The following is a 22,339-nucleotide window of genomic DNA, read 5'->3' as shown; positions in this document are numbered from 1 at the left end:
AGTTTGTGTCAAATCACACAAAATCATGTCTATTTTGGTCCAAAAAAATCTTTGAAATCCATACAACTTTAAAACAAACAAACACATTTCCATGAACTTTTTAAAGACTCCTCATTTAGTGATCAATATATAGAGCGTCCTGAATATCATTATTTCCTTTTTTTTAGATTTATTTATTTTTATTGGAAAGTCAGATATACAGAGAGGAAGATCTTCCGTCCGATGATTCACTCCCCAAGGGACCACAACAGCTGGTGCTGCACCGATCTGAAGCCAGGAGCCAGGAATTTCCTCCAGGTCTCCCACATGGGTGCAGGGTCCCAAGGCCTTGGGCCGTCCTCCACTGCTTTCCCAGGCCACAAGCAGGGAGCTGGATGGGAAGAGGAGCTGCGGGATTAGAACTGGAGCCCATATGGGATCCTGGCGCACCCAAGGCAAGGACTTTAGCCATTAGGCCACCGCGCTAGACCCAATATCATGATTTCTAATCCTAAGATGTCATGGTAAGATCATGATACAAACAAATTGCAATGTAGACAGCTGAAATTTCAGTTTGACTTTCCTAGTGCTTGTCAGTTTTCTTCACAAGCTAAAGAAATATTGTTGATACATTTTTTGGCATGTTTTAAAATGACACTGAAGTGCTGTAAAATGATATAAAGAGACATTTTCCAGAGTCAAATGCAGTGAAAGAGTAAACTGGGAATTCACTCACCATTATCTACTACACAGAAACACTCAGTCTGCCAGCCTTTAAGTGTGATATGCTTGTTAACTTGACAGCTCACAGAATGTGGAAAGCAGTTGTCAGAAGAAATTAACAATGTCTGCATCCATTCTTGCCCTAAATGCCCTAAAAGCCAGAATGCTTTCCACTATCCTGATTGCCTGCGATTCTGAGCTGGGCTTTCTGTTTCAATGGAAATAAAGATGTGGGAAAGGTTTTGGAATTGGTCTGAGGCTATACACAGAAAAGCAGTGAAAGATGATAAACAATGTGATTCCTCTTATATGAACAGGAAACAAAATTAATTTTCTTATTTTTTATTTTATTTTTATAACCAAGTTGGAGAGACAGAGAGGAAGATCTTCCGTCCGATGATCCACTCCCCAAGTGACCTCAATGGCCAGTGCTGTGCCGACCTGGAGCCTGGAGCCAGGAACTTCCTCCAGGTCTCCCATAAAGGTGCAGGGTCCCAAGGCATTGGGCCGTCCTCGACTGCTTTCCCAGGCCACAAGCAGGGAGCTGGATGGGAAGTGGAGATGCCAGGATTAGAACCAGCGCCCATATGGGATCCTGGCGCATTCAAGGCGAGGTCTTTAGCCACTAGGCCACCGTGCCAGGCCCCAAAATTAATTTTTAAACCCTTTATTTGAAAGCAGAATGACCGAAGCAGGAATGGGGTGAGGAGAGGGAGAGGATGAGAGACAGAAAGATCTTTCATGTGGCAGTTCACTCCCTGAGTGCCTGCAACATGCAGGGCTACACCAAGCTGAAGCCAGGAGTCAGGAGCTCCACCTGGCTCTCCCACACGGATGGTAGCAACCTAAGTACTTGAGCCATCCTCTGTGGCATCACTGCATTCATCGGAAGCTGGACTATCGGCGCAGAGTTGCCAGGACTCGAACCAGGCACTCCTACATGGGATGGAAGCAGTGACCTAACTTGTGCCACAACACATATCCCAGGTTGTTTATTGTTTTAAAATCTCTGGTGAATATTTGTGGATTTCTGCTCTAAAACAGACTCGTTAACTCAGAAATGAAGCAAGCCAGGGTTTTTCCAATGGAAGAACCAAAGAACCATGCCTTTTTTTTTTTTTTTTTGGTTCCCTTTTAGAGATGCCATTAAGCATCTGAGAAGGAGTCCCAATTTCTTCTCTGTCCCAGGCTCAGATCTGGGGTTCAGCAGGAAACGAGGTAACATAAATCCCAGACACATCACTGCTCCTCTCAGAGTGCAATCCTCCTGAAGAGGCGCAGCCCTGGGCAGGCCCTGCAGCCACACTGCAGGGCACCAAGCCAAGTCCCACCCAACATGTCCAGGGGTGTGTGACCAAGAAGGGCACAGAAGCAGCTTGGCACAGGCCTGCAAGTCCTACAGGAGTGTCACAGTTAGGAAGAAGGCTCAGAGGAACCGCCATTGAGAAAAAGAGGGACACAGACGACCCGGAGAGACCAACAGGATCGTTTCAACAACCAAGCAGGACTGCGTGGGCAGGGACCTACACTTCCATTCCCAAACGGCGCTTTGCCGTCACTCCTAGAGAGATGACGACTAAAGAGAGACATGAAGCTAAGTGCAAAGTCACACGGGGGCGGTGTGCTGTGATATAATGCCTAAAGCCACTGTTTGCAACACCACCATATCACATGCTCGCCGGTTCATGCCCCCAGCTGCTCCACTTCCAATCCAGCTCCCTGCTAATGCTCCTGGGAAAGCAGTGGAGGATGGCCCAACTGTCTGGGCCTCTGAAACACACGTGGAAGATCCAGATGAAGCTCCTGGATCCTGGCTTTGGCCTGGCTCAGCCCTGCTCATTGTAGCCATCTGGAGAATGAACTCCTGTCTCTGTCACTCTGTCTTTAAATGTGTGTGTGTGTAAAGTTTTCAAGTTTTGTAGACTACAAGGTCGGGGCTGTCATTATGACTCACCAGGTTAACCCACCACCTGTAACACCAGCATTCTATATAAGCACCTTTTTGAGTCCCAGTTGCTCCACTTCCTATCCAGATTCCTGTTAATTCACTAGGAAAGCAGTGGAAGATGTTTCAAGTGCTTGAATTCCTGTTACATACACGAGAGGCTAGAAAATAGAATTGATGGCTTTGGTCTGGCCCAGCCCCACTTTTGCAGCCATTTGGGGAATGAATCCATGGATGGAGGATTCTCCTCTTTCACTCTCTCTCCTTCTCTCTCTGCAACTTTGTCTTTCAAATAAATAAACCTAAAAAAATCTACAAGTATAAGACCTCCTATAGAGGCAAATGTTGCAGTTCAGCAAGCTGAGCTTACCCCTTGGATGTCCATATCCCACTTGCGGGTGCCAGTACAGTCCCAGCTGTTTGACTCCTGATCCAGTTCCCTGCTAATGTGCCTGGGAAAAGGCAGATGAAAGCTCAGGTACTTGAGTCTCTGCCACCAACATGGGAGACCAGGATGGAATTTCCGGCTGCTGGCCTCAGCCTGGCCGAGCTCCAATTGTTGCTGTCATTTTGGAGATTTAAGTAGAGAGTGAAATATCAGTCTCTTCTCAGCCCTTTGGCTAAGATCAAGTGTGAGAATGAAATATCAGCCTTGAGGCCAGTGCCACGGTGGAGTATGCTCAGCTTCCAGTGTCAAGTCCTGGCTACTCCACTCCCCATCCAGCTCACTGCTAATGGCCTAAAGAAGCAGTGGAGGATGACCTTGGGCCCCTGTACCCACGCAGGAGACCCAAAAGTAACTCCTGGCTCCCAGCTTTCTATCATATCTCAGCTATGAATGATGTGGTTGTGTGGAGAATAAACCAGTTAATGGAAGATCTCTCCATCTCTCTCTGTGTGTAACTTTGCTGTTCAAATGAAAACAAATAAATATTTTAAAAAATAAATAAATAAAAAGACTGTGCCCTGTTGTGGTAGTGTAGCAGCTAAAAGTCCTCGCCTTGCACACAGTGGGATCCCAAAGGGCACCGGTTCTAATCCCAGCAGACTTCCCATCAAGCTCCTTTCCTGTGGCCTGGGAAAGCAGTCGAGGATGACCCAAAGCTTTGGGACCCTGCACCTGCGTGAGGGACCCAGAAGAAGCTCCTGGCTCCTTGCTGCAGATGGGCTCAGTTTCAGCCATTGTGGCCACTTGGGGCGTGAATCATCCGGACGGAAGATCTTTCTGTCTCTCCTCTCTGTATATCTGCCTTTCCAATTAAAAAAAATTAAAAAGACCAATTTTGGGCTGGCCTCATCGCATAGTAGACTAAAACTCCACATGCAGCAGCAGCATTCTTTGTGGGTACTAGTTTAAATCATGGCTGCTCCGTTTCCAATCCAGTTCCCTGCTTATGGCCTGAGAAAGCAGTAAAGGATGGGCCCAGCACTATGGCTCAATGGGCTGATCCTCCCCTTACAACCATCAGGATTCCATACGGGGGCCAGTTCCTGTCCTGTCTGTTCTACTTCCCATACTGCTCTTTGTTATAGTCTGGGAAACCAGCAGTGGATGGCCCAAAGCCTTGGGACCCTGCACCCACACGGGAGACTAGGAGAAAGTTTTTGTCGCCTGGTTTCAGATCTCTCTCCTCAGCTTTGGCCGTCGCGGTCATCTGGCAAGTGAACCAGCAGATGGATGATCTTTCTTTGTAAATCTGCCTTTCCAATAAAAATTAATATTTTTATTTTAAAAATTAAGCAATAAGAACAAAGTATGAGGGCCCGGCAGCGTGGCCTAGCGGCTAAAGTCCTCGCCTTGAATGCCCCGGGATCCCATATGGGTGCCGGTTCTGGTCCCGGCAGCCCCACTTCCCATCCAGCTCCCTTGCTTGTGGCCTGGGAAAGCAGTCGAGGACGGCCCAATGCATTGGGACCCTGCACCCACGTGGGAGACCCGGAGGAGGTTCCAGGTTCCCGGCTTCGGATCAGCGCGCACCAGCCATTGCGGTTACTTGGGGAGTGAATCATCAGATGGAAGATCTTTCTCTCTGTCTCTCCTCCTCTCTCTATATCTGACTTTATAATAAAAATAAAAAATAAAATCTTAAAAAAAAAAGAACAAAGTTTGAGATAAGCAAGATAAATAAGCCCCAGATCTCTGCCGAGTCATCAAGGATGTATTGCCCACTGAAAAATTTGCTAGCACAGATCTCATGTTACGTGTTCTTGCCACAATAAGATGACTTTAAAAAATCAAACTTCTTAAGAAATTAAGAAAAGCACCATGACCAACAGCAAAACAGATGAGCAGAACATAGCTCCTAACCTAGTGGGATTCTTGGTCCTATTGAGAGAGACATAATAACTGAAGGACAAAGAATTATAATGATGTGATTGTAGCAATCACAGAGACGCACCCTGGGAAAAGGAAGACGGAAAGCCTATTAGAGAGTAGAGAACGCCTCGGAGGATTGGTAAAAGCCTTCCAACCACAAAGAGAACTTGACACATGAAGGCGAAGAAACGGGAAAAGCCACAGCAGATTCCAGCAACCACTGACCATTTCCAAAAGCTAAACTCCCCACCTGGTGAGAGACAGAGATGGGGCTGGAAAACAAGGCAGGGATCAAGCCTCAAAGACCTTAACCTGCACTACTAACAGATTTGTAACTTGAGCACTTTTGAACAATGAAAACAATTTTAGCAGAGATGATGATCAAATTTGTACTTTAGAATGTCTGCCTTGGACCCAGTCTGGTAGCCTAGTGGCTAAAGTCCTTGCCTTGCATGCACTGTGACCCCATATAGACACTGGTTCTAATCCCGGCTGCTCCAGTTTCCATCCAGCTCCCTGCTTGTGGCCTGGGAAAGCAGTCAAGGATGGCTCAAAGCCTTGGGACCCTGCACCCATGTGGGAGACCTGGAGGAAGTTCCTGGCTCCTGGCTTTGGATTGGCCCAACTCCGGCCATTGTGGCCACTTGGGGAGTGGATCATCGGATGGAAAATCGTCCTCTCTGTTTCTCCTCCTCTAGTATACCTGACATTGCAATAAAAATAAATAAATCTTTAATTTAAAAAAAAAGAACAGGACTTGGTCACAGGTTGGATATTGGGGAAGAAAGGAGTTGCGTGGTTTGGTTACAATTCTGAGATTGAGAAAACAGAAGGTTCCCTTCGTGTGCTGGTTATCTATTACTGTGTAACAAATCACCCGTAACATTGATCATCTTCTTGATCATCTTCGGACAGCAACCTCCTAGTCTGTATGGTTTAGGAACCTGGGACAGGCTTAGCTGACCGGTGCCAGCGCAAGGTTTCTCATGAGCTTGCAGCTGGAATGTCAGCTGGAGGACTCACATGCCCACCTGGTTGTTGGCAGCAAATCTCAGTTCACAGTTACTAGGCATCTTCTCAATGCACAAGTTGGCTCTCCACCAGAACAAGTGATCCAAGACCAAGAGGCCAGGCAACAAAGGAGCAATAACATGCAGGACCTAGTTCCGTAAGTATCAGAGAATCACCTCCATCTTATTCTGTTAGAGAGGAGTCACTGAGTTCAGTATGAAACAAGAGGGGATGAAACTCCACTTGTTGAAAGGAGGAATATCTAAGAATTTATGGATATATTTTTAAATCATCACATTACGCAAGTGGATTATGAACTCAACTCATGCTGAATTTGAGATTCCCGAGACATGGGATTGAAGGTGTGGACACAGGCATGTGTGAGCAAACACACAGATGACCACTGCTGTCTCTAGCAGGAACAGAGAAAGATCACAGAATTGAAAGGAATTTATCACCAAGGTCACAGAATTAAAGTGGAAATGAAAGGAAAAAGGAAGGCATTGGAGTCAGGTTACTAGGCCATGGAAGCAAGTCATCTATTACAGATCAGAAGAGAGTATTCAGGTGCCCTTGTTTATTTGTTTGTTTTAAAATAAGAGATATTGGCCTAACGACTAAATTCTCGCCTTGAACGCCCCAGGATCCCATATGGGCGCTGGTTCTGGTCCCGGCAGCTCCACTTCCCATCCAGCTCCCTGCTTGTGCCCTGGGAAAGCAGTCGAGGACGGCCCAAAGCCTTGGGACCCTGCACCTGTGTGGGAGACCTGGAGGAAGTTCCTGGCTCCTGGTTTCAGATCGGTGCAGCATCGGCCGTTGCAGTCACTTGGGGAGTGAATCATCAGACAGAAGATCTTCCTCTCTGTCTCTCCTCCTCTCTGTGTATCTGACTTTCAAATACAAATAAAATAAATCTTTTAAAAAATAAATAAGAGATATGTGAGCATACTTATAGGTAGCAGGCAGAAATCAGTAGAAAGAACTAGAAGATACAAATGACAAAGGTCAGAGCAGCATGCCGTACCCACTGACTTGGGGCGAAAGCACAGACACACCTGTTTCCTGGAGAGAGAAGGAAAAGAAGAGGTGCCATTCAATGTGGCTCTGTCTCTAGGGAAAATGGATGGGTAACCAACTGTGTGTTGGGAACACAGATGCAACTTTATATTGAGAAACACAACTCGAGTCAGGTGAATTGTAGCCTGTGTGTTTCTACTTTCTCTTAGTATTGTATGCAGAACCCTGCTTTGTCTCTGAGGCTGGCTCCAGGTTTCTGCCTCCTGGTTCATCTGTTCCCATGTTCTCTCACCTCTCCAGGTCCCTGTACCTTCTTGGAAGGGCATCTGATTGACTCCAGCTTGGTCTCAGAATCTCCTTTACGCGTATCAGCAGCAGTCTGGCCAGACTCGGCATCTTGGGGCTGTTCCTGCCCTCAGCCCGAGACCTGCAGAGTCGTAGCCTGGATGCCTAGTAGCACGGACAAGGGATTAACTTGCCCATGAACCGTGTTACGTGTCTAGAACCACGTCTATGTTCATATTCCACAGTGTGGTACAGACGAAAAGACAATGATACTGTGATGATTGACTTTCCGTTTTAAATGTTTCCTCTGCTGATTACAAGACATCCACATTGACTACATTTTAAAAGAATTATTTCCTTTGTACCACTTGATGGCCCGTAAAGACATTAAAGCTCAATTGCCAAAAAGGCTGGTGCTTTTGATCTAGATTTCAATGTATTACTCTCTTGACCTACTAAAACATGTTTCAATATGCTGTTCAACACAAATTTATTTTTTTAGTTTTTTTTTATTTTTAAATAATGATTACATGATTGATCAGGGTGGGAGGGATCGAAGTTTAGGGAAAATCGGGTGAACTCACTGCTTCCAAATTTGCTACTTCTTTTTGTTGTTCCAGGAGGAAGGGCAGAAACGATGGGAAAAACCACTTATGACTTTCCAGTACCCAGGAATGAGGAACTGCCACCTCATATCAGCCCAGAGTCTCAGTGTATACATAGTCCGAGGGACAGAAGTCCAAGTGGTTTGGATAGTTCTGAAATGCTGCTGTTTTCACCAACCCAAGGATGATGTCACCCTCCCAATGTCCATTGGCTCCATTCACCGAGGTGTTTTGCTGTCATCGTTTGTTTGGGGTAGTTGTCCAGTTAGTTCTGGTCTCCTTCTTCTGCTATGGCACCAAGTGTGCTGCCATGTTCTCCTTTTACAACAGGGCTTGTGTTTACTGCTCCACCTTTTTCATTAAGTAGGACATGTTCTTTCAGGTGAGTCCAAGTACCGGGGTCAGGCATCCAAAGCATGACCAGATCCCCCACCCCTGGGGCTCACAAACCCAGCACCTACCTCATAGGTAGGCGCTAAGACCCAGGCCAGGCAACCTGAGCCTGCCATATCCCCCACCACTGGAGTTCATGATACCAATACCCACTGGGGTTCATGATACCAATGCCACCTCAAGATCTGGGCTAAGCAACCCAATCCCCACCAGTTCCCCCATCCTGGGGGCTCACTAACTCAGCCCTCACCACATAGTGGGCCCAGGACCTGAGCCAAGCTACCCGAGCCCTGTCGAATTGCCCTGTCGCTGGGACTCACATACCTGGCACCTGCTGGGCAGGGGCTGGCATGACTTGCCTCACCTCAGCGTCCACAATCTTGTTGCACACCCTGGCCTAATCTAGTCTTCCCCCAGTTCCAGCTCCTGTTGGTGGGTGGTACAGCCTAGCCCAGCCCAGCCTGATTGCTGTCCCGGTCCTAATGTGAACTGGCTGGTGTTGTGGCCCATCTGGCTCCTCCTGCCCCCTGACCTGGTTCTCAGATCTGCAAGTGGGTATTATGTGCTGGCCCCGACTGGTCTGTCCCCAGACCTGACCCACATGTATGCTGCTGGGTACTGTAACCTGGCATGGTCTGGGCTGCTCCTTGCCTTGCTTCTTGTGTTCTCCTGCAGGGTCTGCATCCCAGTGAAGGAGTTTCCCAAGCTCCTCCATTGAGTCTCCTCCCAGTTAACACAAATTTAGAACCTTTTTGTTATTTGCTACTCAACAAAGTTCAGCCAAAAGTAGATGAACATTAAGCTACAACAATTCATGGAAATGAATAAACTAATATCAGCAATTCCTCCTTTTCAGCAGTTACCATGGTGACAGCACGCTTGAAAGGCTACGTAAAGGATATTTCTTAGGGTGGCATAGGGTATTGAGCCACTGTTTCCAGCACCCACATCACATCCTCTATGAGTGCTGATTCAAACCCTTAACGCACCTGGGAAAGCAGCAGAAGACAGTCCAACCAAACTATTACAGGTTAAACACTCTCTAGGGTTCTTTTTGTTTTTTGCTTAGATTATCCCATTTAATCTCAATCAACCACTATGAGCCAGTTACTATTTTTCCCCTTGAGGATGGTGAGGAAACTGGGCACCAGAGAAGTTAGGTGCCTTGCACAAAGCCACACCTCATGCATGTAGGTAACCTGAGATGCTCACAGGATCTTATCCAGTCCACTTCTTTCCCTTCACCCCCTTCTACTTTTCTAATAAGTGGCAACTGGTATCAGACATAGCTATATTAACACCCTTCTCGATCTTACTTCTAAGATGATTCACAGTCACATCACTCACTTTCTCCATAAGAACTGATTACAACCTGAGATATTCTTATAGACTGCTGATTATAAAATCAACCAGAACAACCTCTCTTTGTCTGCTTTGTTCCCAGTGATATCAGTACCTAGAACATGGTCTAGCATAGAGCAGGCCACCAATAAGCATTTGTTGACAGTGTCCATTTGTATAGCAGTTACAATATTGCTTGGATCATCAACCCCTCATATGGGAATACCTGGGTTTGAGAACAAGTTCTGCTCCTTTTCCTAGCTTCCCACTAATGCGCATCCCAGGAGGCAGCAGCTGATGGCTCAAGGACTTGGATCCTTGCTCCCCATGTGGGGGATCCAGATTGAGTTCCTAACTCCTGGCTTCAGCCTGGCTCAGCCCCAGCTGTTGTACTCACTAGAGTGATCCAATGGATATGAGATCTCTACGTGGGTGTGTGTGTGTGTGTGCGTGATCCAACGGATATCTCTACATGAGGAGTGTGTGTGTAAGTGTGTGTATATTTCTTTGTCTCTTTGACTTTCAAATAAAAATAAAATAAATACAATGCCAGGGGGAAAGGTCAGTTTCTTCAACAAATGCTGACGGGGCAACTGGATATCAAATTGCAGAAGTAAAAAAAACAAGACCCCCGACTTTCGTCTTATACAAATATTAACTCTAAATGAATCAAGGAGCTAAACCTGCACCCAGAAGCCATCAAACTATTAGAGGGAAACATAAAAATCCCTCTACTAGATATAAGTGCTGGTAAAGACTTCTTAGAAAAGTCACCAAAAGCACAGGCAGTCAAAGCCGAAATAAACGAAAAGGTCTACATCAAACTAAGAAGCTTCTGCACAGCAAAGGAGGCAACCAATAGAAAGGCAGCAAATCTTTGCACACTACTTAACAGACAGGAGACGAATTCCCAGGATGACAAACAGCTTCGGAACCTCAACGACAACAAAACAAACGACCTGTGAAGAAAGGGGTGAAGGATATTTTTCAAAAGACCAAGTTCAAATGGCTGATACAGATATGGAAAAATGCTCAGGCTCTCTAGCTATTAGTAAAACACAAATCAAAACAACACTGAGGTCCCACCTAACTCCAGTGAGAATGGCCAACATTCAAAGATCTACCAATAACTCCTGCTTGTGTGGAGGTGGCGAGAAAGGTACCCTACTCCACTGCTGGTGGGAGTGTAGGCCAGTGCAGCCACTATGGATGTCAGTATGGAAAGTACTAAGGAACTGAAAATGGATCTACCATATTACCCAGGTATACCACTCCTGGGAATGTATTCAAATGAAAGAAAATCTGTATATGAAAACCAACATGTAACCCTAGATGTACAGCATCACAATCCACAAGAGCAAAGAGAAGGAAACAATCCATACTCCTGTCAAAAGAAGAAACGGGGTCTGGCACCGTGGCCTAGCGGCTGAGCTCCTCACCTTGAAAGTGCCGGGAACCCATGTGGGGTGCCGGTTCTAATCCTGACGGCACCGTTCCCATCCAGCTCCCTGCCTGTGGCCTGGGAAAGCAGTCAAGGACGGCCCAAAGCTTTGGGACCCTGCACCAACATGGGAGACTCAGGGCTCCTGGCTCCTGATCGGCTCAGCTTCAGCCTTTGTGGCCAGTCGGGGAGTGAACCAATGGATGGAAGATCTTTTTCTTTTCTCTCCTTCTCTCCATGGATAGGCCTTTCTAATAAAAATAAATAAATCTTTTTTTTTAAAAAAAGCATCTGACAAGCTCAAGATAGAATGCAAACAACATTAAAAAGCAGTCCAACGCTTATTTGCTACATATAGTGTCATAGTTCTCCACCCACACCATTTTCAATAAAATAGGAAAACAAAGACATGCTTCATAATTCTGAAATTATACTTAAAGAAGCTACTCTTTACCAGCTCAGGTACACATTAGTTTAAAATGAGTAGTAATATGTGGGCTGTAGCTGGGGCACAGCATGCTGCTCTTGTACTTGTGGTGCTAGCATCGCATATGGGTGCCGGTTCGAGTCCCAGATGCTCCATTTCCCAAAACTCCACATCCCGGCTAAGGGCCTGGGAAAGCAGCGTAGGATGAATCAAGGTCTTGGGCCCCTGTACCCACGCAGCCGACCAGGAAGAAGCTCCTGACTGCCAGCTGTGGACCAGCTCAACTCTGACTGTTGGCATTATCTGGAGGATAAACCACAGCATAGAGGCTCTCTCGCTCCATTTTCTCTCCCTCTCTGCGTTTTTAACTCTTTCAAGTAAAATACATAAATCTTTTAAGAATGAGCTGCAACTTGTTTTCCTCTAGAGATTACTCACGGCTGGTTTATTTAATAAGGAAGATGCTTCATAAGGTGAAAGTTTCAAATGTGAGAACCCAGCTGGCAGCTAATTAGTGTCTATAAATCGTGGAACACAACAACCAATTCTAACTTCCTCTGATGATTTCACCTGCAAATTAGCTTCCAATATCGCCGGGAAGCCAGAGAAAGAGAAAATACATCAACCAGCCGAGCATCCTTACTTTCAGCAGCAAAACCGCATCAAGGCAGGTAAGTGACCGCATGTCCTAGCAACGAAAGAGTATGTGAAAGAACTGTCTAACACATCTTATTGTGAAGACACTACTAAAATCTTCTAGTAGGGTTCTTGCAAAAATAATTTGATTGAATTAGCACTTAGAAATGCTTTGGGCCTAATTTTTAAGATTTATTTATTCACTTTTAGTTATTTGAAATGCAGAGAGAAAACAAGACGCAGGAGACCGAAACACAGAGAGAGGGGAAAGAGAGAGAGAGAGGAGAAAGAGAGGTCTTTCATTTCCGGGCTCTCTCCCCACATGCCTGTGACAGGCAGGACTGGGCCGTCCTAAGTCCAGGAGCTAGGAACTCCATCCACGTCCCCCCTGTGAGTGTAAGGACTCAGTACCTGAGCCATCAGCTGCTGCCTCCCAGGACGCCCCTTAGCAGGAAGCTGGATCAGAAGGGGAGGCAAGGGTGGGACTCAAACCCAGGCACTTCAATATGGGACTGTGGCTGCCCAACCAGTGCCTAAGCCTGCTGCACTGTGACAACCACCTTTACCCCTAGATCTTTATAAGCTTGATACTGAGGCCCAATGGTTCAGTGGTTAAATCCTCATCTTGCACGTGCTGGCATCCCATATGAGTGCCAGTCCGTATCCTGGCTGCTCCATTTCCCTTCCAGCTCGCTATACTTGTGTCCTGGGAAAGCAGTCGAGGACAGCCCAAAGCCTTCGGATCCTGCACCTGCATGGGAGACCCTGGAAGAAGTTCCTGGCTCCTGGTTTCGGATTGGCTCAGCTCTGGCCATTGTGGCCACTTGGGGAGTGAACCAATGCACGGAAAATCTGTCTCTCTTTCTCTCTGGAAATCTGCCTTTCCAATAAAAAATAAATCTTTTAAAATAAATAAATAAAAGTTTGTACTGGTAGGTAAAGAGACAAATAAATGAATGAAGTAAAAAGTTAGATCAAAAAAATTCATGAAAAAGCTCATATTTCAAAAGAAGCAAGACAGTGTTGAGATGGAGTATAGACAGTGTTGAGATGGAGTATAGACAGTATGGAGTATAGACAGTGTTGAGATGGAGTAGGCGTCTAAGGAAAATACAGCTGCCCTGGGAAAGCAGTCGAGGACGGCCCAAAGCTTTGGGACCCTGCACCCGTGTGGGAGACCTGGAGGAGGTTCCTGGTTCCCGGCTTCGGATTGGCGTAGCACCGGCCGTTGCGCTCACTTGGGGAGTGAATCATCGGATGGAAGATCTTCCTCTCTGTCTCTCCTCCTCTTGGTATATCCGCTTTTCCAATTAAAATAAAATCTTTAAAAAGCAAAACAAAACCAAACAGTTCACACACACACACACACACGAGATGCTCAAAACTCACTTTAAATAGAGGAAATGCAAATTAAGGCATATATCTATGCGAATGACAAACATTTTAAAAGTTCAGTGCATCAACATACTGGTAAGAGTGTGAGCAAACTGCATTTTTTAAATGGGATGCATATTGATATGGGCTATGCAGAACAATTTAGCAGTATATTTATTAGTTGCACATATGTACATATTCTTTAAGAAAGCAAATCCACACTGGGAACACAGACGCTACAGATTCTTTTTTCTGCCAAGGGCTGGGAACTGGGGACTCAGACCAGAGGTGGAAGACAAACTTCCTTTTCCCCTTAGGACACGTTAAGTTTTATATACTGTCATGCATTACTTCTTCACAATGTAAAAATTTTAAGCTATATAACCGAGAGTTATTATAAAATAAAACATTTATTTATTGTCATCTTTCGTGAAGATCAAAATAAGCGGGGTCGGAATTCTTCCTACAATGAAAGCAGAGAATGGCTTCGGCTGGCCAACAGAGGCAACCTCTCCCACAGACACGGATTTGCTGAACAAAACTGGGGGAGGGTCAGGGAGCTCTCAGAACTGACAACCCCTTCTCTAGATCTGGAGCAGGCTACAGAGTTCTCAAGCAGAACCGGGGAAGAGCTGGCCGAAGCTTTGTTCTCCATTGAAGAATGGATGCTAGTTCAAGTCCCAGCTGCTCTGCTTCGGATCCCACTCCCTGCAGAAACACCTTGGAAGGCAGCAGCTCACGGCGCTGGCGCCTCTTCAGCCTCTGCCACCCACGTGAGAGACCCGAAGGAAGTTCCAGCCTCCTGGTTACAGCCTGGCCCTGCCCCAGCTATTGTACCCGCATGAGAGACCACCAAAAGTACATGATTTATAGGCATAGTAGTAACTAATAAGAATTAAAATCACACAAGCGCATCTACCAGTCAAAAGATGGGAGGAAGAGAAATACCACAACATGCAGGAAAAAGTGTGAATTCGTTTCTGGGTGAACATAAGTGTGTAAGAGTTACCCTGCCGCAGCCTCTTCCGTGAGTCTCTGACCCAAACAGGACAACTGGCCGAAAAGAAAGGCATGATTGAGATGAAGTAAGAAAACCGTCGCAGTCCTAAGCCACACACGCCATGGGCACATACCTGCCCAAGTCGGCCACATCCTGGTGGAGCTGAAGAAAGATGCTGAGAGCTGGGACGTGCCAACTTAGACATCCTGCAGGATACAGATGTCCCCTGAAGGAAGGGTCACCATCTCCAAGGGCACCTATGGCACCAGTTACTACAGCCACCATCTGTGAGCCACGGACCGCAGTTAGAAAAGGGGTGGGGAGCAACCAGCCAAGGAGATCTGTTTTCCCCAGCAGCCTGTGGGGAGGCTAAGGGAGGTGGAGGGAGAAACCATGGCAACCAGCTATTGTTCCTGTGGTGACCCTAGGAACTCTAAAGTCTGACCAATCAGAGCTCTTCTAGGACAAAGCCCCTCCCTCACTAGGGAAACCTCCAAACTGAAGTGGACAGGGAGAGGAGGGTCACAGTTAGGAAAAGGGGGGGGGGGGAAGAGACACAGCCAGTGTACCCTAAAGCTCAGAGTCATGGTTTGAACATTTTGCGAAAACAACAGAAGAGAAAACCCAGGAGGCTCAAAGCTAGCAAGGCTACCCTGACCCTCCGTGTTCTTCTGGTCTAAGTGACAGCAACGCAAAAGAATGATGTCAAATGCCACTCAAACTTAGACAAAAAAAAGAATGAGTTGGCTAATGTTCCCATACACAACAGAGGCATGCCAGGAAGATAGGCTCACAAACGATGAAAACCAAAACCATCTATTTCTAAACAAGCTCAAAGCCACGAAACCACATATTGAAAAGGTTTAACATGCACCTGCAAAGTAAAATCAGAGTGACCAGCACACACACACACACACACACACACACACAGAATGCTAGTAAAACTACTAGAGATTAAAGACAAACAGAAGAAAATCCTTTGAGCTTCTAGGCAAAATAACCAAGTTGCTTATTCTGGGAAAAGTTAGATTGTCCTAGACTTTGACAGTAGGAAATAGTACGTGGTTTCCTTCAACTACCAAGGGAGACCTGGACGGAGTTCCTGGCTCCTGGCTCCAGCCTGGCTCAATCCTGGCTTCGGGGCCATATGGGAAATAAATCTGCAAATTGAAACAATCTCTCTTTTGCTGTGTCTGCCTCTTTCTATGTCATTCTGATTTCATGCAAATAAACAGGTAAAACTTAAAAAAAAAAAAAAAAGCTATATTCTTGCTACAAAAAAAAAAAAGGTAAAATTCTTTGTGGCCCCAAACACCATAAACAAATTCAAAAGACAAGCAACACACTACATAAAAAATATATGCAATACATATGAGGAACAAACTGTTGGTTTCACTCTAACAAGCACATTATTTTTGTTTTAATTTTTATTACTCTACAGAGAATACATTTTCAAAGTGTTCTTGAAATCAATTTTTTTAAAGATTTATTTATTTTTGTTGGAAAGGCAGATTTACAGGGAGAAGGAGAGACAGAGAGAAAGAGCCTCTATACGCTGGTTCACTCCCCAAGTGACTGCAACAGCCGGAGCTTAGCTGACTTGAAGTCAAGAGCCAGGAGCTCTTCCGGGTCTCCCACGTGGGTGCAGGGTCCCAAGCCTTGGGCCATCCTTGACTGTTTTCCCAGGCCACAAGCAGGGAGCTGGATGGGAAGTGGAGTAGTCGGGATATTAACTGGCACCCATATGGGATGCCAGCGCTTACAAGTGGGGTGGATTTAGCCACTAGGCTATCACACCAGGCCCCCCCAGAATCAATGGTTAAAAACAAACAGCCAGCTGAAAACTGAGAAAGGGACAGATGTTATGGCACAGCAAGTTAAGCCACTGCTTGAAACACATAGTATCCAGCTTTGGCACAGTCTGGCCCACTTCTAGGCTGGGGAGTGAGCTAGCCGATGAGATGGTAGCTTGCTCACTCTTTGTCTCTCTAGTTCTCAGGAAAAAAAAAAAGGCAGAAGATTTGCCATGTAGCCAAAAATGGTAGGCATTGTAGCACAGTGGGTTAAGCTGCTGCTACATTGGATACTTGGAGTACCCAGGTTCGAATCCTAACTACTCTGCTTCTGATCCAGTTTCCTGCTAATGACCAGGCATCAACAGGTGATGATTCAAGCTGTTGTTATGTACATGGGCAACCAGATGAACTTCTGGGATCCAGGCTTTGGGCTGGCTGTCCTGAGCATCTGAGTGTGAACCTATAAGAACAAGGTTTCTCTCTCTCTCTTTCTGCTCAAATAATCTTCCAAAAATAACTACACTAGAAAATAAAAGTTTCAACTCTGTATCCACCTAGAACTTATTTTGCTATATTAGCAGATTTATAGGAAATTCTGGCATATTAACAAAACTAAGCCTTAAAAGTTGGCAAAAATCTTAAATATCCACAGTTGTCTCAGTAACTCTGCCATCACACAAAAATCCTACCAAACTGAGTACATAAGGGAACAAATACAGACACACCGTGATTTTTATGGCAGCCCTGTTGATAACTGCCAAAACAAGAAATAATCCAGATGTCCCTCATTGGGATATTGGCGTATCCACAGAATTTAACCACCAAAGGAAATAGCTGTCTACGTTATGACATAAAAGATGCATGTTTTGTGAAAATTAAACCAAACAGCAATTAAACATGATTATGTTAATATGGACAAATTCCTCAAAAAGAAAAGAAAAAGAAAAAAAGAAGAAGAAATCTAGAGAACTCACAGAACTCTCAAAGAATACAAAGCATGCACAGTAGTTGGTACTGGAAAATATTGACAAATTCACTAAATTACAGTGAATACTACAGGTATTCAGAAAGTCCAGGGAAAGTGCCCATTATGCAAAAAACTATCCATGCATTTCAAACATTTTATAAGCATTTTATATTATCCAAGCATTTCAACATTTATAAACATTTTATATTAAAAGAACAACATCTTTTAATTTCATTTTCCACAGACTTCTTGAAATGCCCTTGTATACTGTTCACAATCTTTGCTCTAAGCTAGAATTAATTTTCAAATAATAAATTGCATTCAGGAAACAAAACATTTCTTTAAATTTTTTTTAAAGATTAATTCACTTTTGTTGCAAAATCAGATATAAGGAGAGGAGGAGAGACAGAGAGGAAGATCTGCTGGCTGATTCACTCACCAAAGTGGCCGCATCGGCCACTATGAGCCCATCTGAAGCCAGGAGCCTGAAGTCTCTCCCGAGTCTCCCACGCGGGTGCAGGGTCCCAACGCATTGGGCCGTCCTTGACTGCTTTCCCAGGCCACAAGCAGGGAGCTGGATGGGAAGCGGGGCTGCTGGGATTAAAATTGGTGCCCATATGGGTTCCTGGTGTGTGTGTGCAAGGCGAGGACTTTAGCAGCTAGGCAACCCACACCAGGCCTCTAAATTTCATATTTAAATTAAAAATGATGAAATAGAAGTGTTCTTCCTATTCATGAACACACACACCATTTATTTAACAAACAAATTCATTATTTTAATCTTTCCTTTTGGATTCTGTTCTTTCACTCAAAATTCAGGTTATAAATAAACCTTTTCATGTGTCTTCTGTCCAAACTTCCTTACAGTAAACTGAGACAACTACAGCTTTGCAGTCCAGTATCATTATAGTCTCAAAGCCACACTCAGCCTGGAGCTAGCCTTTCATTTGGCACTGTTATTAACATGCCAGACGACAGACAGCCCCTTCAGGTCAAAACAAACTCCAGGATCTGACATTACGCTTCCTTTGTTGCGACTCATAGTGACTAAGTTCTGTGCTTCCAATACATCTTTTATTTAATTACTACATGTCAAAGGGGTTTATAAGTTTTTCTCATCACATGTGAATCCAATTTGTTTCAGATACGGGCACACTCTTTTTCCAGATGAAAATGAGGAAAAGAAATTGAACAACTGGGTCCTGCGGTGTGGCCTAGCAGCTAAAGTCTTCGCCTTGAACGATCCAGGATCCCATATGGGCACCGGTTCTAATCCCGGCAGCTCCACTTCCCATCCAGCTCCCTGCTTGTGGCCTGGGAAAGCAGTGGAGGACGGCCCAAGGCCTTGGGACCCTGCACCCGCGTGGGAGACCTGGAGGAATCTCTGGGTTCCTGGCTTGGGATTGACACCCCTGGCCATTGCAACCACTTGGGGGGTGAATCAATGGACAGAAGATCACAGGAGGAGGCTTTTATCCCAATCCTGAAGACTCCCAGATCCTCACCAAGGAGCACCGAGGACTACATCCCTACTGCCAAGGAGACCACGGGAAAATGGAGTGCCTTCGGAGACCAAGAACTCTGAGGTCAACTACCCCCATTTGGATCTACCACATGGGATGGAAGAAGCCCAAATCCTGACTAGCAGGTTCCAAGGTCATCGGAATGACAACCAGGATCCCTGAGCGGTCCACAGAAACAGAAGAACATTAAACTTCTTTCGGGACTAGGGAGAGGAGCTTTCTCTGGTCCTTGCCTGCTTCCAACTTTGGGTCCCCACCCCCCTCTCGTAATAACCATCAGGATTGCTCCAGAAACCCCTCAAAACAAACAAACAAACAAAACTACAATAGATAGAGAACAACAAGGAAAGCTTAGAACCAGACAGGAAACGGTCAGCGGGGATGCACTTATAACTTACTGGGTGGGACACAAAGATTAGTTACTCCTCACTGGGGTATGGAAGATTTCTCTGCACACCCCTCCTAAACATGCTCACCTAAACTGTTGACATACATCCTGTTAGAATTATAGAGTTAGACCACCCGAAAAACAGCCAGGTTCAGCGAAATCATGCTTCAATGCTATAAACTGCTAAAGACTAAAATTAAAATAGGCATGAGACAGCTGAATAACAACCTAAGCCATTCTAAGGTGTATAGAATATGCTTGAATGTAAACCAAAATTGAAATGTCTATGAAGAAGTCACAGGTTGTGGTTGAGAACCTGCATTTTCCTATTAACATATTGGTTAATCAATACCATGTCAATTAATGCCACAATGTTGTAAATGGTTGGAAATATTATGTTGGGGCTTTTAATTGATTGGAATGATACTCTGCCGGCTCTACCTTCAGACCAGAGATGGTCTCACCAAGAAACCATTGAACTTACCAGGACAATAAGATGCTGGACTTTATGCTTGGTAAATACCTCCAATGAAAGAATGTCAACTGAATTTGAACTATGGAAATGCAACAAGGTGGAGCAATCCACCGTGGGGGCAGGGTTTTGGGAGGGGCGGGGGGGAATCCTAGTGCATAAAAAAATGTATCACATAATGCAATATAATTAGTTTTAAAAAAAGGAAATGCAATAAAAATATATGTTAAAAAAATGGCAAGCCAAAAAAAAAAAAATGGACAGAAGATCTTCTTCTCTGTCTCTCCTCCTCTCTGTATATCTGACTTTGCAATAAAAATAAAAATAAATAAATGTTAAAAAAAAAACTTCAGAAGATATCCCAAATACTTGGGCCTTTGCCACTCACACAGTAGACTAAGATAAAGCTCCCAGCCGCAGCCATTGTGGTCATCTGTAGAGTAAAATTGCAGATACAAGCTTTTCTTCCCTACCTCCCACCTTTCAAACAAAACCAAATAAAATCGAAAGAAGAAAATGAATAATAATCAAAGAAAGAGTGTTGAGGATAGAAGCAGTTTTACTATCTTATTCCTTTGAGACTGTGAGCAGAGAGAAATGGGGTTTTTGTCTACATGGGGTAAGGTGTAATCAGGAAAACGGAATTTATGAGAGGCAGCTCACTAGAGATGTAACATGGCAGTAACCGCAAGGCCTTGGGAAGCGCTAAGGAGCTGATCACAACACTGAGCCAAGCCAGAGGTGAGCGGCAGTGGGACGCCTCTACTTCCCAAAGGCTGGAGGGACAAGGCAAGGCGGGGGCGCTGCCGGAGTGGGCCAGGGTCCTCTGCTGCAGCTGGGACTACCCTGCAACACTGCCCAATAGCAGAAAACGGGAGACAGATACATCTTCTCCCTTCCTCCCATCTGCCAACCTCCTACTAGCGCCTCCCACTGGCCACACTGGGCCAGAGGCAGCTGACAAGAATCCTCTGCCTCTGAGAGCAGAAAGGTGGGGAACACCCCGGAGGGCGAAGGGGCAAACAACCCAGATACTGCTGCATCTGTCTTTGTGTCACCAGTGCCTAACACACTTGGCCTCTGCCGAAGGAAATCAAGTCAGCATTGACAGAGACTGAGAAATCCAATTGGAACGTCAGAATGAAATATTACAGGACTAGAAGGAGAACGCCTTGCTCCACAGAAACATAAAAGACAGCAACAGAAAGGTGTACAAGTGATAAGCAGGGACTTATCAGAGAAAGCCAGGCGCTGAGAAAGCCAGGCAGGAAAAACTGCACAAACCAAAGGCAGGAAAACTACAAATAAGGCTGGTAAGAAATAACCAAGAAAAAAAAAAAGAAGTTGAACTCCATCAAGGGTTGTCTCAGAATCTCTCCAGATGATTATACAAATTTCCCCTTCAGTCTGCATAATGAACAAGTATTAAACTAACATACAGCCTAACATTAAATCATCCAGGAATCCCTGGGATAAAACTCATTAACTCAAAATTGATTCTGCTTTTAAGGCTCTGCTAAACTCATAGCTATTTTATTCAGGATATTTGCAATATACAAGTGTATATGCCAAAAGCCTTAAAAAATTGAATTAAAACATAAAAGTTCATGAACCCGGCACAACAGCCTAGTGGCTAACACCCTTGCCCTGCTGGCGCCAGGATGCCAATGGGCACTGATTCATGTCCCGGCCACGCGACTTCCATCCAGCTCCCCACTTGTGGCCTGGGAAAGCAGTCGAGGATGGCCCAAAGCCTTAGGACCCTGCACCCACGTGTGGGAGACCTGGAAGAAGCTTCTGGCTCCTGGCTTCAGATTGGCTCAGTTCTGGCTGTTGTGGTCACTTGGGGGTTGAACCAGTGACAAAAGATCTTTCTGTCTCTCTCCCTATATGTCTGCCTTTCTAACAAAGATAAATAAATCTTTAAAAGTTAAAGTTTATTGTAGTACAAAACATGTTGAAATTCATGCACATGAGGGATTTTCAAAAAGTTTACGGAAAATGTGTATTTGAGAGATTAGCGGTGTTGGGGTAAAACAAGTTAAGCCGCTGCTTGGGGCGTCCAGATCCCAAGTCAGAGCGCCTGAGTTTGAGTGCCACCTCTGCTTCCCACTCCAGCTTCCTGCTAAGATGCAGTAAGCATGTAGGTGATGCCTCAGATGCTCGCTCCCCGCTTCCCACAACAGAGACTCAGATGGACCTCCTGGCTCCTGATTTCAGCCTGATGTAGGTCTGGTTGTTGTAGGCATTTGGGGAAGTGAACCAGTCCCTTTCTTACACATGCATTCTCTTGTTCTGCTGTTCTTTCAAATAAACACTTTTTTAAAAAATAAAGATTTATTTATTTTACTGAAAAGTGAGATTTACAGAGAGAAGGAGAAGCAGAGAGAAAGATCTTCCATCTTCTAGTGCACTCCCCAAGTGGCCACAACAGCCAGAGCTGAGCTGATCTGAAGTCAGGAGCCAGGAGCCTCCCTCAGGTCTCCCACACGGGTGCAGGGTCCCAAGGCTTTGGGCCATCCTGGACTGCTTTCCTAGGTCACAAGCAGGGAGCTGGATGGGAAGCGGAGCAGGCAAGACAGGAACCAGTGCCCTAATAGGATCCTGGCACATGCAAAGTGAGGACTTTAGCCACTGGACCACAGTGCTGGGCCCTCAAATAAATACTTTCTTAAAAAAAGAAAAGAACTTTGGGCCTG

The 22,339-nt window shown here is 45.3% G+C and overlaps 1 protein-coding gene across 5 annotated transcripts in view; it reads right to left on the bottom strand.

The window, feature by feature from the left end:
* The window catches only part of SPECC1 (sperm antigen with calponin homology and coiled-coil domains 1), a 299,800-nt gene that overhangs the window by 259,599 nt on the left and 17,862 nt on the right, over positions 1-22,339 (bottom strand). For 4 of the 5 annotated variants that reach the window (XM_058676529.1, XM_058676530.1, XM_058676532.1 and 1 more), the window contains exon 1: positions 14,628-14,864. The exons of the other annotated variant lie outside the window; for it this stretch is intronic. In XM_058676529.1, the coding sequence (XP_058532512.1) occupies positions 14,628-14,699 (72 nt within the window). In that variant the 5' untranslated portion in view covers positions 14,700-14,864. Of the gene's footprint in view, positions 1-14,627; positions 14,865-22,339 lie in introns of those variants that run through there. 5 annotated transcript variants of the gene reach the window in all.

Source organism: Ochotona princeps, chromosome 17 (genome assembly GCF_030435755.1).
Source record: "Ochotona princeps isolate mOchPri1 chromosome 17, mOchPri1.hap1, whole genome shotgun sequence".
Classification (NCBI taxonomy): Eukaryota; Metazoa; Chordata; class Mammalia; order Lagomorpha; family Ochotonidae; genus Ochotona; species Ochotona princeps.
This window is presented reverse-complemented; position numbering and strand designations above follow the sequence as displayed.